Raw genomic sequence first — 12,800 nt, forward strand, 5'->3', positions numbered from 1 at the left:
TAGGCCAAGTAACGTGAACGCTGCTGACCTCAGGAATAGACCTGGAAAACCCTGTTTTGAGGCCAAAAGTGACATCCTGCCAGTTAGCTTGTTTTATTCCAAAGCTGATGCATAGGAAAACCTAAGTTTTAATAGCAAATAATTGCCATTGCATTTAAAACATACACTGAGCATTCACATTTCAAGCAGATGCCAGTCAAATGGATCAGTGCTCGCTCACAGGCACCAGCCTGGTATCTCCCAGCCCAGATGCTGGAGGTGGGCAGCGCTGGGCAGAGCCGTGCTGCACTGCGCTTCTGCTCATCGTCACTGTAATGCTAATCCCTGGGCAGCCTGAAAAGCTTAAAACCCTCAAAACACTTGTCAGTGAAATGTTAATCTTTGTTGAATGCTTATTTTTGCAGAAATCTATAAGTCATGTTTATTAAGTTTTTTTTTTCCTTCGTTTTCTCCTAGGATCCTGCAGGAATCTTTGAACTGGTGGAGCTTGTTGGCAATGGTACCTACGGGCAGGTCTATAAGGTAAGGGCTCCACCCGAAGTGATCCCGTTTGCCTTGGCCGTGTGTTGAACATGGAGCATCCCAGCACATCGTCTTGGCTAGGTTTGACCTGTTTCAGGCCTGACAAGAAGCCGTGCTGAACTCCAGCTTTTTGGTCTTGTGTGCAAGTACCATGTAGCACACAGAGCTCTTACAATAAGCAATTCATATTAGTTCTGAAACTGTCACTAAAAAATAAACCGCTTTTTTTTTCCTCTCCCCCCAGTTGCTTTTTATTGATTATATGATGAGGAGGGAGTGAAAAGTCTGCACTTTAATAGATAAATCTCGATCTCTTCTAAGAGCTGAGTTTATGGCTGCAGTAAGCTGCCAAATGAGTTTGCTACAGTCCAGTGCTCTGCTCGCACGCAGGCTGGCTGCCACCCTTTCCACCGGCAGAAACCTGCTGCAGGAGAAGAAACACAACAGTCAATAGGCTTTCTTTAGATTTCTGTAAACATCTGGAAGCAGCTCTCCAGATGAGAATAATGAGGGGACTGTGGAGAACAGAGTTTTAAACCCATGAACTTCTTTACAAAAATGTTTAAAATGTTCACCCTCTGCTAAATTACATCATCTTTCCCAAACACTTCTTGGCTTGGGGGATTTCTAGAATTTGTCATCTTGGTGGGGGTTTTTTGTGGCTGATTCTTGCAGAGTTGGGGAGGGATTGAATTATTTCAAAGCCTGGGTTTATCTGCACTTAATGTATTGGTGGGGAGATGTTTCTCGGCATGGTTGCATGAGGAATTTGCCAAATGTTTTGGGTCTGCTGGGAGACAATGGCTCCCCTGGGCCCCATTCTCCAAAAATTTCTATATGCGTGGGCATAAGTTCTGTATATATGTGTACTCGTGTGTGTGTGTGTGTGTGCACGCAGAGATCCTGTTTACCTGTCATGCCCATATTCTCTTTTGACTATAGAAAAGAATATACTTATGTGCTCTCACTTGGTTGCTTGGAAGGCACAGCTCTTGCCTGTCATGCGGTAAAAGACAGCGAGCTGCCCCTGCTGAAGAGAAGAAGAGAAGGGTGCTTAAAAAGCTACCTATGAGGAAATACTTCTGAATTCTGGTTTCTCCATCCTCCCGCTGCTGTAGGCTAAGCCCATCGGTATGAGGATAGAGGGATTGAAGTGAACTGAAGATGAACTGGAACTTCTGGAGTTTCAAATGTGTGAATTTTTGAACTGGAATAAGTTTTTTTTAAAAAAAACAACCCAAAAACCCCCAAAAAAACAAACCAGAAAAAAAAACCCCACACCAAAACTGTTCTTATCAAGGTTATATTCCAGGGAGCCTTCCCCTCTGGTATTGGTTGTTTTTCCACCGTGCATTCCCCGCCGTGGGAGCTCCCTTCTGAACTGTTTTTCATTTCAGCTGCTAAAATAATGGTAGAGGGTGACCTAATTTTAACTGGTGCATATTTCTAACAATCAGTGGAAACTATGTGCCTTTAACGGCCTTTTGAAAGCGTCATGTTTTTGTGGAGAGCAGAGAAGGGAAATAAGCTAGCTGGTGCTGGCGCTGCTGGTTGCACGGCGCTGCTGATCGGGTTTCCTCTTGCTGTGTTTGATTCTTTCGGTGTGTCTGTGTGTTACCTCAAAGGGGGGAAAAGCCACCCAGAAATGCCCAAGTCTAGGCTTTCTGGGAGGTGAACACTTCTGTGGTCCTTTTTTCTCCTGCTGTACAAGAGAAAAATCTTCCTCTTAACTGTTTTTAACTTGCTGGAGTAATTGGATTGTCCTCGGTGTGATTCACTTGGTACCGGTGCCAGATGGGATGGCGACGGGGGAGGGAACACTGCTGTCCAAACCAAATTAGTAAGTATTGAGGTATGAGTTCAGGCTAAGACTTCAGAGCTCTCTTAAACTGAAGTCTTGGAGTAGCACCCGCTCTATAAACAAAAGGAGACTTTGATATAAAGCATACATAACTGTTTGTGGTGTCCCACCCTAAAACCTAGCGTGGAAATAAGATCTCTGTGATTCTTTTCCTCCAGATACCACTGCTGTATTTATCTCTTGCAGCAAAACAAATGGATCAACTTCCATGACACACAGACCTTCTGGGTCCCTTCTAAAACAGCCTTTAGAAATGGTCCATACCTAGGAGCAGTGTTTTCTGTAATTAGATGCTTGTTCCACTGCCATTTCAAACCCATCTCAGGTGGGGTTGGGGTTTTCCCACCCCTCGGTGCTGGTGCTACCCGAGGTGTGCCGTTGCTGTCCTCTTAGAGGCTGTGCGTGTGTCTAGTTATCTTTTTAGATGTGGAAGGAGTGGTTCGTTGTGGTGCCTGCTCTGGTGCTGGCTTCCTAGCCTGGGCTTTGCAGGTCCAACCCCTGTGCTCTCTGCGGGAGCGGTCGCCTGGTGAGCATCGCCTCCCCTTCGCACGGCTGGTCCCTCTCTGAAGCGAGCAGAGCAGCTCTCCTGTTGGGAAGAGGCAGAAGTGAGATGCTTATTCCAGGCAGGGGAGAGCATCTTATGTTTTTGTGCTGCAAGGCTGCCAAAACAGGACTGCAGCCCTGAAAACCGGACTTAGCAGCCAGCTCTAACACTGCCGCGTGGCCGTATTTGTGTTGGAGAATACAGGTGTCCTGCTGGCCTGCCAGGACCTGGAGGGACATGTGCAAGGTGCAAACCTCCCATTGATCCCATGGGATAAAGTGCATGGTTACGTTGTTCTGACGACTGAATGATATCGCAGTCTGACAGGGTGGGGAGCCTGAGAAATGTCTGGTAGTACCACAGTAACAGGAGCCATCGGAGAGCAGTGGTTCATGGAGCCAACCTCAGGATCCGCTGTGCTGGAGAGGTTGGGGAGCCCCTGCCACAGCACATGCCGCCTTCTTGCTCGTAGGAGAACAGACCTATTGGCCAAATCCGGAGCACATTAGGAGCTCCCAAAGGGAGTGCACCCCTCTGCAGAAGCGTGGGCACTGGGATGAAGCTCGCCGCACAAGCTGCTTTGATCCTGCTTTCTGGGTCATGATTTGAAGAGCCCTTTCAGGTGGTACACAATGCTTCTGTAAATCAAAGCCTTGTTCTCTGAGGCTTGTGCTCCAGAGGCAAAGGTAACTTGTTCGGATTGATCTCTGTATTTTCAAGTAAAAGCCTTTCTTCGCTCAGGACCGCAGGTTAAAACATCTCTGTGGTGCTTCCCAGCTCTGACCATACCCCAGGGACACCTGAATGCTGCAGGAGCCCTCGGCAGCGACCTGCTCTGCTTGCTCTCCTCTAACCCCAACCACAAGCTCTTCACTTTGGATAATTGCAGAGAGAAATAACATTCCTTGTTCGCTGCCTAACAATCTCCTGTGAATAGTTTGATTTTTATTTTAATGAGGGACCGCGCTGGTGATGGTTTATCTCTCTAATTGAATCGGAAGCTTTTCTTTATTTTCTAATAATCCTGCATCTAACGTTACAGGTTGTAAACTCTTTTTGATAAAAGACTGAGAGGTTGCTAGCTCCTGTGCCAGACATAGTTGCAGTAGAGATTTTTGTGTCCTTGGATTTTATTTTTTTATTTTATTTAAGGTGTTTAAAGAAATGGCTAACAGGAATACAATGAGTTGGACTTGGGGAATTGAGCCGTTGCCTCAGTGTTTTTTAGCAGGTAGCTGATGGCTGAAAGCAAAACTGTAAACATAAAAATCACCAAGACCCCTAAGAGCATTATCTAAAGTGTGAGGAAATGCTGCTTTTATGTTCCAGAACATTATTATTACTGCTTATCTCTACTTTGCATTAGAGAGCAAGCAAAAAGTTCTTAAAATACTGTGTATGCTTAGATTGCCTGGATAAATCACAGCATCAGGGCCACAACTGCTGGTGTGTCAAACACCAACAAATACGTGGGTTGAAAGTAAAAGGGACACTAGGTTACTCAGAAATACCTTTCCAACAGATCGTTACAAAGCTGGGGGAAGACATGCAGTGGGCTACTTAATGCGCACTGAATATGTTAAAAACCAGAGCAATCCCCCAGTGTTTTTAGACCTCCTTAGCCATGGGCGTTCACACGCTGGCCTGTGCACAGTGTCACCAAAGCAGGATTTTGATGCGAGCCTTTGCAATAGTGAAAAAACTCTGTAAATAGGTCAGATGGTAGCCTTTGCCTCTCTCATCTTGTATAGTTTTACAGCACTGAACAGGGAAATAAATGATGTTGAGATTACATACTCACATGCTTCCTCCCAACCGTACCAGGACGACAACGGTCATTAATGCCAAGTGCTGCTTTGCTGAGTGCCCTGGGGATGCAGCTCTCCACTTACAGCTTTAGCAAGGCTTTATTTTACAGGGTACAAGATACAGTACTGTGGGCTAACTCCATAACTGCACAATAACTATTGATTGTTTAATTAGCTGGTAAATGCCATATAATCGCTAAGCCATTACGCGGCATTATTCTGCGCGCTAATTTAGAGCGTGTGGGATCTGCGAGCCGCAAGTCTCACAGCCGTGGCTCCCCGGGGAGCTCCTCCACCATCATCACAGGATGGGGCAGAGCAGGGGTCACCCCCCAGGAGCCACCCTGGGGTGCCACTAGCCACCTCCAGGCAGGGTCCCCTGCCAGCCCAAGTTAGGCAGCCATTTGAAGAGGACATGTTTTTTGCAATTGCTCTTTGCCCTGTGTGGTGTCTATCTGGGGTACAACACACGGGAGAAAAGGATGAAGAAATGCATCCCAAGGTCTTTTGTCAGGGTTTATTTATTTATTACCCAGCTGACATTTGCCAGAAGCCAGGACTGATCCACCTGGAGGCAAACCCCCAGGTTTGACCCCGTAGATGAAGGAGTTGAGGTGCGTGGGTATGAGAAAGCGAATAAAGCCTTTGAAGTCCAAGGTCGCCTGGTGCTGAAGAGCTGGGAGCAGCAGGGCTGCTGGGACACGTTGGTCCCCAAGTCAAACCCCTGAGAATATCCCAGGCGCAAGTCTGTTCTCGGTAGCATTGTCCCGGAGTTTGCAGATGCCGAGCAAGGAGGGATGATGCATGTCCTGCCCTCCCGGGTGCTGTTCGTGCGCTCCCCTGCACAGCAGCATCCTTCCTCGCGGCACCCCTGGGCGTCCCGCCGCTGCAGGCTGGTGGGGTAGCAGCTGAATATGCTAAAGAAAGGCTTTTAGAAGATTTTCTTTCTTTCTTTTACTTTTTTTTTTTTGGAGGAGAGGTATGAGAAAATAATTAATATGCAGTCTGTGCCATGTTTAGCCTGCCCAAGGTCTGGCTCAGGCCGGCTGCTGCTGATCAAGTGCTGGGCCCTTGCATCAGCCCTGGTGAGAACAGAGGCTCTGCAGGTTTCTGGGTCATTATTAGCAGTTCAGATGATTAGCCTGAGTCAAGAATGACATTAATTGTTTTTAATCATCAGTTGTTTTATTGTCTCCCTTTCCAAAAGGCTGATGGTCAATAGTTTGATAATTAATCACTGTTGCTTTTAGCCATGTGGAAGAAGATACCATGCTGCATACAATTAATATTTCCTGGGGATTGTTGCTCTAAAGAATTAATCTTGGTTTACATACACAGCTTTTATAGCTGAAGACTGACTGCTGTGCCTTGCTTGAGAGACCGGGCTGAATGCATGCAAAGCACACGTGCTGCCGGCAGACCGGGTCACGCTGCTGGCCACCCCTCATCCAAACACTCATCTTGTGGTGGTGGCTGCTGTGTGGTGGTCCTGAGCATGCCAAGGGCACCTGGTGCTCGCTTTCACGGGCCACCGAAGGAATTCGGAGCTCCAACGTCTTGCAATCTAAACAAACAGCTCTGACCCTAGACAGCCAGCTATTGCATTTGAAGGTGCATTGTTAGCATTTCCCTTTTCCCACCTTCTTGTTGTTTATAAAATGTACTGTAGTGCTGTGAGGTTGGGTGTGACTTGAGCCAGATAGGTTCTTCTAGTGTTGTGTCCTTGGCTTTGGGTCCTTTTTTTTGTTTTCAACCTCTTCAGAGATTGCTTTTGCTGCATAGCAGGACAGGCTGAGTGTAACCACATGCGCATGTATGTGTGTAGCCATCCCTTGTCATGGTCTGACGGTCTCTGCAGACTGAGGCAAACACATGAGGGGTTGGTGCCCTCTGATTTGGGTAGCTCCTTGGCTTGCCCCATGATTTGGTGCTGTGCTAAGAGCCTGCTCCGTAGGGCTGAGACAGAGAAGCACCTTGCCTCGCCCCACTGGGGCTGCAGAGCACTTAACCGGTGCCAAACTCATGTGCCCCATCCAGGGCCGCGATGGTTTTGGTGGTGGCTGGGGCTGCTCACATCCACATCCAGATACAGACCCACGTAGGCGGGCACCGGCCGCCCAGCATCTTCAAGGTCGCATAAGAGCCGTGCGAGTGTGAATGGATTTATGAGACTTACAGTCTGCTTTATAATCCTTCCATATTACAAGCACAGTATTAAATATTAAGCCATTGTTTCCACTGGGATGGCTCCCTGTGCCGGTGGAGAGGACAGCGGTGCCGTCGTGCAAGGATGCTTGCTGGGGCGGGGGTCTCCGCTGCTCCCGTAGGCACCGGCTTGTGGGTGGTGCTGGGCTTTTTATCAGCTCTTACTGGGTCACGGGAAGGGGCCGGGCTGGCATACTGGCATGTGATAATGCGTGCTGGCTTTATCAGAAGGAAAACGGGCGACCTCAATTTATCAGCTTCCCTATGTTGTTAAAATATCTCTACAAGAGAAGGTCCTTTCCTTGCTGACTCAAATGGGGTGTGTGTGTTTCTGAAACGGGGACTCATTTTTGCCATGCAGGCGAGGAAGTCTTAACTGGAAAATGCTTAAAATGATGTTTCAGTCTTTTTTTTTGTCCCCTTTTTTTTAAAGAAAAAAAAAAAGAAAGAAAAAGCTTTGTTACCAGAGCAACTGGTACATCTTGTGCTGCTTCATTTCTCTGAAACACAGAGAGAGCCCTCAGCCCTCCCTCCCTCCCCCCAAGAAACCAGCCCACACACACCTACGCACCAATATGTCACATTAACTTTGCTGCTTTCTGAATAGTATAAGGGAAAGGTGCTTTTTACATTTCAGTCCTATAGAACGCAGGTTATAAAAGGTGATTAGAAATGTTCCTGTATTGCTTCCCTTTTCATCTCTTCCCTTTCCCCCCTCTGGAGTTTGTGATGGGAAGGGGCAGGGTGAAGGTCGGGAGCAGACCGATGCATCTGTGAAGTGACATTTGTCCACTCTCCTTGCGTTGCTGGGTGCTCTGCTTCTGTAAATACCGCACAGTTTCGCAGGACAAAAAAATATCTGCAATGGCATAGGGGGGGAAAAAGCTACCTTTGAAGATGCTAAGTAAAGTCAATGGCGCACTGCAGAGCGTGGGGGATGTGGTGGTGGGTCTTGCAACGCTGCTTGTGTGGGTGCCAGGCATGGATGGGGATGGAGGGAGAGCGCTCTCCTTGACTTGTGGGGATTAGAAGATGCTCTGTGCAAGCACTTGCTCTGCAGAGGCCTGCAGAGCAAGCACCATTTCCAGTGCTACCTTCTATCCCATAGGAATGACTGGAGTAGGAACTCAGACCTGTCTTTTCTCAGGTCGTCTGTGAGGACACGTAAAGTGGGCCAGTTCACTGGTTGCCTGTACAGCCGCAGTATCCATAGGTTTCATGGTTGTGGGCCAATGCTGCTGGACGTGTGGCCTGTTTTATGCAAGTGGAGGTGCAGCAGAACAGTCTGGGAAGACGAGGATGTGGATGCATGTAGCTATATTTAATACTGAGGTCTGAGAAGACTTGCTGCCTAGAGGTCTTCAAGCTCCCCAGGAGAAATTGGTCCACGTGAGTTGTCAGGCTGGTCTGTGCTTGCGCTGCTGCTCTGGAGGTTGCTCAAAGTCCCTTGACTTTGTTCAGGCTCTTTGGGTCTGTTCATGGTGATGTACTTGGGCATCCAGCTACCATCTGCGTTGCTCAACCTGGGAGATGGAGGGGTGGGGGGAGCTGTTGACAAAATAGCCAGCTTTTCAGAATCAGGGTTATTCCATGTGAAAGCATCACTCTCCCTTTTGGGAGGTGCGGCTTCTTGTCCTACTGAAGCTTTCATTGCGCTGCTCACCGTAATATCTTACAGTAGTATGTTATACGGGTGTGGTCGTGGCCAGCGGGTGAGGTATGGATGCTGTAAGGCTCGGGTGGATTATAAAAAGCATTTGCTGTTAGGATATATTGATCTAATGGTAACCCTGGACTGCAAGGCAGCAGATTAAGAGCATCTTGCTCTAAGTAGAAGCTGGTACCTGCTGATTTTTGTTGTTGTTGACTTGTTTATAGTGTTTAAGGAGTATCGTGTTAGTCTAGTGAATTGGAGCCTAATGCAGTGTACAGGAAGCCTAGGGCCAAGTCCCCGCTGTTGCGGACTTCTCCGGCAACCTTTGCTAAATGACTCCTCTCTTCTCCTTTCCCATCCGTGTCCTCACCCCTCTCCCCTTAAAATCTGAAACAGGGCAACGCCGGGGTGGTCTGAGGGTAGAGCTGGGAGCTGCTTGGTGGTACCGGCATTGGAAAGCCATCTGTGAGGAGGTGGTGTGCGAGGTGACCCTGCACCAGTGTTTTGAAAACAAAAGGTTGGGGGTGAGGCTGGTTCCCAGAGGAGCAAAGTACAGCAGCGGTTAGCTGTTAGTAGGTCAGCCGAGCAAAACAATCTAAAGAGGCACTGAAAAGTAGGTTTCAGAGCTGGGAAGTATTTTGTTCCTCCCGGCTCGGAAGGTGCCACTCTCGGCTAGGAAAGCAGGAGAGGACTTTTTGGAAGGTTTAGAGAAGGGGATGGGGGGAGCAGTAGCCTGTGAACGTTGGTCCAGGCTGTGTATTTGAGGCGTTGATGGTTGCTGGAGTGTTTGTCTTCAGAGATGTTTCTTGCTTGTCATTTTCTGTATCTTTTAAAATTTTGATGCAGCTTGACTTGCAGCTGACTCTGAAGGCTTGAAGGCAAGCGATGCCTACGGGGAGGTGGTTGGAGCTCTGCATCTTCTCCTGGTTACGCTTTGAAGGCTTGCTGCAGTGAGAAGTGTGTCTCTTGAAATCTGCAGTTTATTCTTAGGTTTACCTGGGAAGCCCTTTACACTAATTACCTAAAGATGGAAAGTGCCAAGCAAACACAGCCTGCTTCCAAATGTTGTGGGTTTTTTCCTCCCCTCACATAAGAATGGCAGATTGGTGTATTTTTTTTCTTTCTTTTTTTTTGTTTAGGTCTTTAAAATTTTGTGTGTGTGTGTTTAGGTCTCTAAATTCTTGTGTTTGTGCTCGTGGAAGTGTGTGGCTGGGAGGCCAACTCCATCCCCACGTCCCCACCACGCTGCCCTTGTCCCCCAGCCCCTGTCTCCCTTGGCTCCCTGCGTAGGTGGCTGGGAAGGAGGTCAGTTAGGGCTTCAGACCGCACTGCCGTCAGCTGGAGAGGGATGTGGGGGAACCTGAGCCTTCACTGACACAAGCTGTGGTGATCGGGCCCAGGGAGTCCTGTGTGGTACCAGGAGCATGGTGAGATGCCACGGCTGCTCCTCTCCCTGTGCCCTGGCAGGAATGCAGGGCTCAGCGCCTGCCTGTGGGTGCACAGCATCCCTGCCTGTGTGCTCAGTGCTGCACGTCCTGGGGCTCACCGGTCCCTGCCAGTGGTCATCTGCCTCGGGCTGGGCTGAGCTACAGACCTGTGTGGTGATGTCCCAAGGATTACTTGTATTCTCAGAGTTCCCCCCCCCCCAAGATTTTTTTGCTCTCCCCTGGGGCAGGGCAGTGCTCTTGAAGTGTTGGTACATTCTCCTTTTTGATGCATTGCCTCAGTTTTCCCAGCAGAGAGGGCGTGAAGCATGGGATGCATCCAGGAGACTCAGCCGTGTCCCGCAGGTCTGCAAGAGGATGAGAAATCCAGGTGCTGGGTTGGGGCTGGTGGGCTTTCTCTTGGTGTGAATCTCTGCTTGAGTGTGGCGGTTGGACTCGGGGGCTGTAGGAACCTCCTGGGTTGTTGGGTTACTTCAGTTGTGTGGTTGGGGGGGGTTTCACCAAGCATCAGCAGCAGGAGCACCCCAGAGTGGGAGGGATGCTGCTCTGCCCCGGTGCCTACTGTTTTATAGGGGTGCTTGCAGCCTGTGGCAGTGAGTTTCCAGAATGAGTAGCCTTCTGCAGGTCACTTTTTTTTTTTAAATCCACTGTAAAGTTGAACCTGACGGCAAATGATTCTTGAAGTGACCTGTGCATGCAGGGGCAAAGAGGGATGGGGAGGTAATCCGGCCCAATGTGTTTAAAAATGAGAGTTGTGGGGGGGAGGGAATTGCATAAAGGACAGAGAATTGGATTTCAGATGTCCGTAGTTAATTTTACAAAGCTGCCCACAAGCCCAGTCTGGAAGCTGTGCTGGCTTTGTTAGCTCTTCACAGGCTTTAAAGATCAAGACGCAGAAGCACCTTATCTGGGCAAGACCCATTAGCGTGACATGCTTCTCGTGCTGGAGGTGATGCTTCACCTCAGCTGAAGGGAACGGGCGATGCACCACACTCCCGTCTGATCACATTTCGGTGGATGTTGCCTTAGGTTGATGTAATTTTTTTTTTTTTCCCAGCTACTGCTGGGTGGGGATATTTTTTCAATAAGTCTAGCTTTTGAGGTCCAAATAAACAAATAGTGTTAGCTCGTTACAGTTCATCTGCTCCCTTGAGAAATAGTTATTAACAGGGTCAGTGTGAAGAAATATATGTTCTGTTTGTCTGCACGGTATCTAGATCAAATGAGATCAGGCTTATGCAGTAAAACAGCTATATTAAAAAAAATTAACTCGTGGATGCCTCCTGATTAGTTAAAAGGTGTGATTCGTTCCTCACAGGTTGGCATTGTGTTTTCCTTGAAATAACTGTTGGTGTGTGAACTTCAGGGTGGTTCCTCCATCTGGGCAAGCAGCCCTGGGGTGTCTGCAGGGATTCCTGGTGGGGGCCCCAAGATGATGGGATGGGAGCTTCTGCTGCTGAGCTGTCATCCAAGCTCCTCCTGCAGAAACCTTGTTGTAATGGTAAGTAGTGGTTGGCGTGCCAGACAGAGTTGGAAAGGAAAGCCTGGAGCTTGTCCAAGGCCTCTCCTTCTCCCTGTCCATTTATCCTTGATTTTCCTGGTGAGGGTGTAACGGCCAGGGCGCTGGGCTGGCGGGGCTGTGTGCCTGCAGGTGGGTCAGGGTCTTGTGTGGCAGTGCTGGTTTGCATTTAACAAAAAGCAAACTTGTAGGTGACTGTTCCTGAGGAAAGGTTGAACATGTTAACCTCAATGACAAAGAAAATAAATTTAAGCAGATTTTTCTTTGAAACTTTTTTCTTTTAAACTCCACGTGATGGATCTGTCCCCGCAGACCCAGGACTGAGGCATGGTTGTGGAGATCAGTACTGCACATATCTCTGTCATGAATTAAGCTGGTTTGCTTCACGCCAAGGAGTAGAAAGAAAAGCAAGTCACTGCAATGAGATGTTCATGGTAGCAGTCCCATTTTTCATGAATAGCTCAGGTGTCTGCCCATGTTTTCCAACACCTACATATCCATATTCAGACCTACTAGGTTTAATCGTAATATTTCACCGCTTCTGTACAACAAAGAAAAAATCCCTATGAAGTGTAGTGAGGAGCTGAGCCTTCAATTTGTTGTGTGGTCTTCCAAGTGCTGAGCAGCTGGTGGCATCCGTGGGAGTCAGCAGCACAGCGTGCCATCCCTGGGCTCTGGCACCGGCATCCCTGGGCTCCGGCACGCTGCTGGGTGCTGGTGCTGAGGTCCAGTGAGTGGAGGGGATGTGCTCGGGGGAGACTATCATCTCTCCTGCCAGGGTCTCTGGGGTCAGCCCCACGTTGGCAGTGGTGAGATGCAGACAGGGAGCCATTTAATCCTTCCAGCTTACTCTTTTTTTCCTGCGTTGCATCTCCTTTTGAAAAGATGGGATGTTTCTGCTCTGGCACATCTTGCAGTTGATAAGTCTTTATGCTAATACTTCCCTTGGTGTTGCAGTTTGTCCCTGAACAAAACCATTAGTTGGGAATATGATGTCTCATTAAGAATTTAACTTGAGCATTCAGAAGTCTCCAGCCAACCTCCCCCCTCCCCGCCTGGCACATAAAAACCTCTTTAGAGTTTGAAGCTCTTACGGAAAACATGAAAGGCTGGAAATGCATCTTTATGTTTTATGGAAGTAGAAATTCACATGTAAGCAGCAATCAGGGCTTAGGAAAAATTGCAAATACCACTGGACTTGCCATTAGTCTCTTGTTTTGTTAGGGCAATTATGGTTATAGC

General features: G+C 48.3%; 1 protein-coding gene across 5 annotated transcripts in view; it reads left to right on the top strand.

Moving 5' to 3' along the window:
- TNIK (TRAF2 and NCK interacting kinase) overlaps positions 1-12,800 on the top strand; it is a 167,502-nt gene that overhangs the window by 28,402 nt on the left and 126,300 nt on the right. For all 5 annotated transcript variants that reach the window (XR_012043487.1, XM_072868177.1, XM_072868176.1 and 2 more), the window contains exon 2: positions 457-522. Coding sequence is in view for 4 of the 5 variants with exons in the window: in XM_072868177.1 (XP_072724278.1) it covers positions 457-522 (66 nt within the window). In the remaining variant the exon portion in view is untranslated. The remainder of the gene's footprint in view (positions 1-456; positions 523-12,800) is intronic.

The sequence above is a fragment of the Ciconia boyciana genome, chromosome 7, assembly GCF_034638445.1.
Source record: "Ciconia boyciana chromosome 7, ASM3463844v1, whole genome shotgun sequence".
NCBI classification, from domain to species: Eukaryota; Metazoa; Chordata; class Aves; order Ciconiiformes; family Ciconiidae; genus Ciconia; species Ciconia boyciana.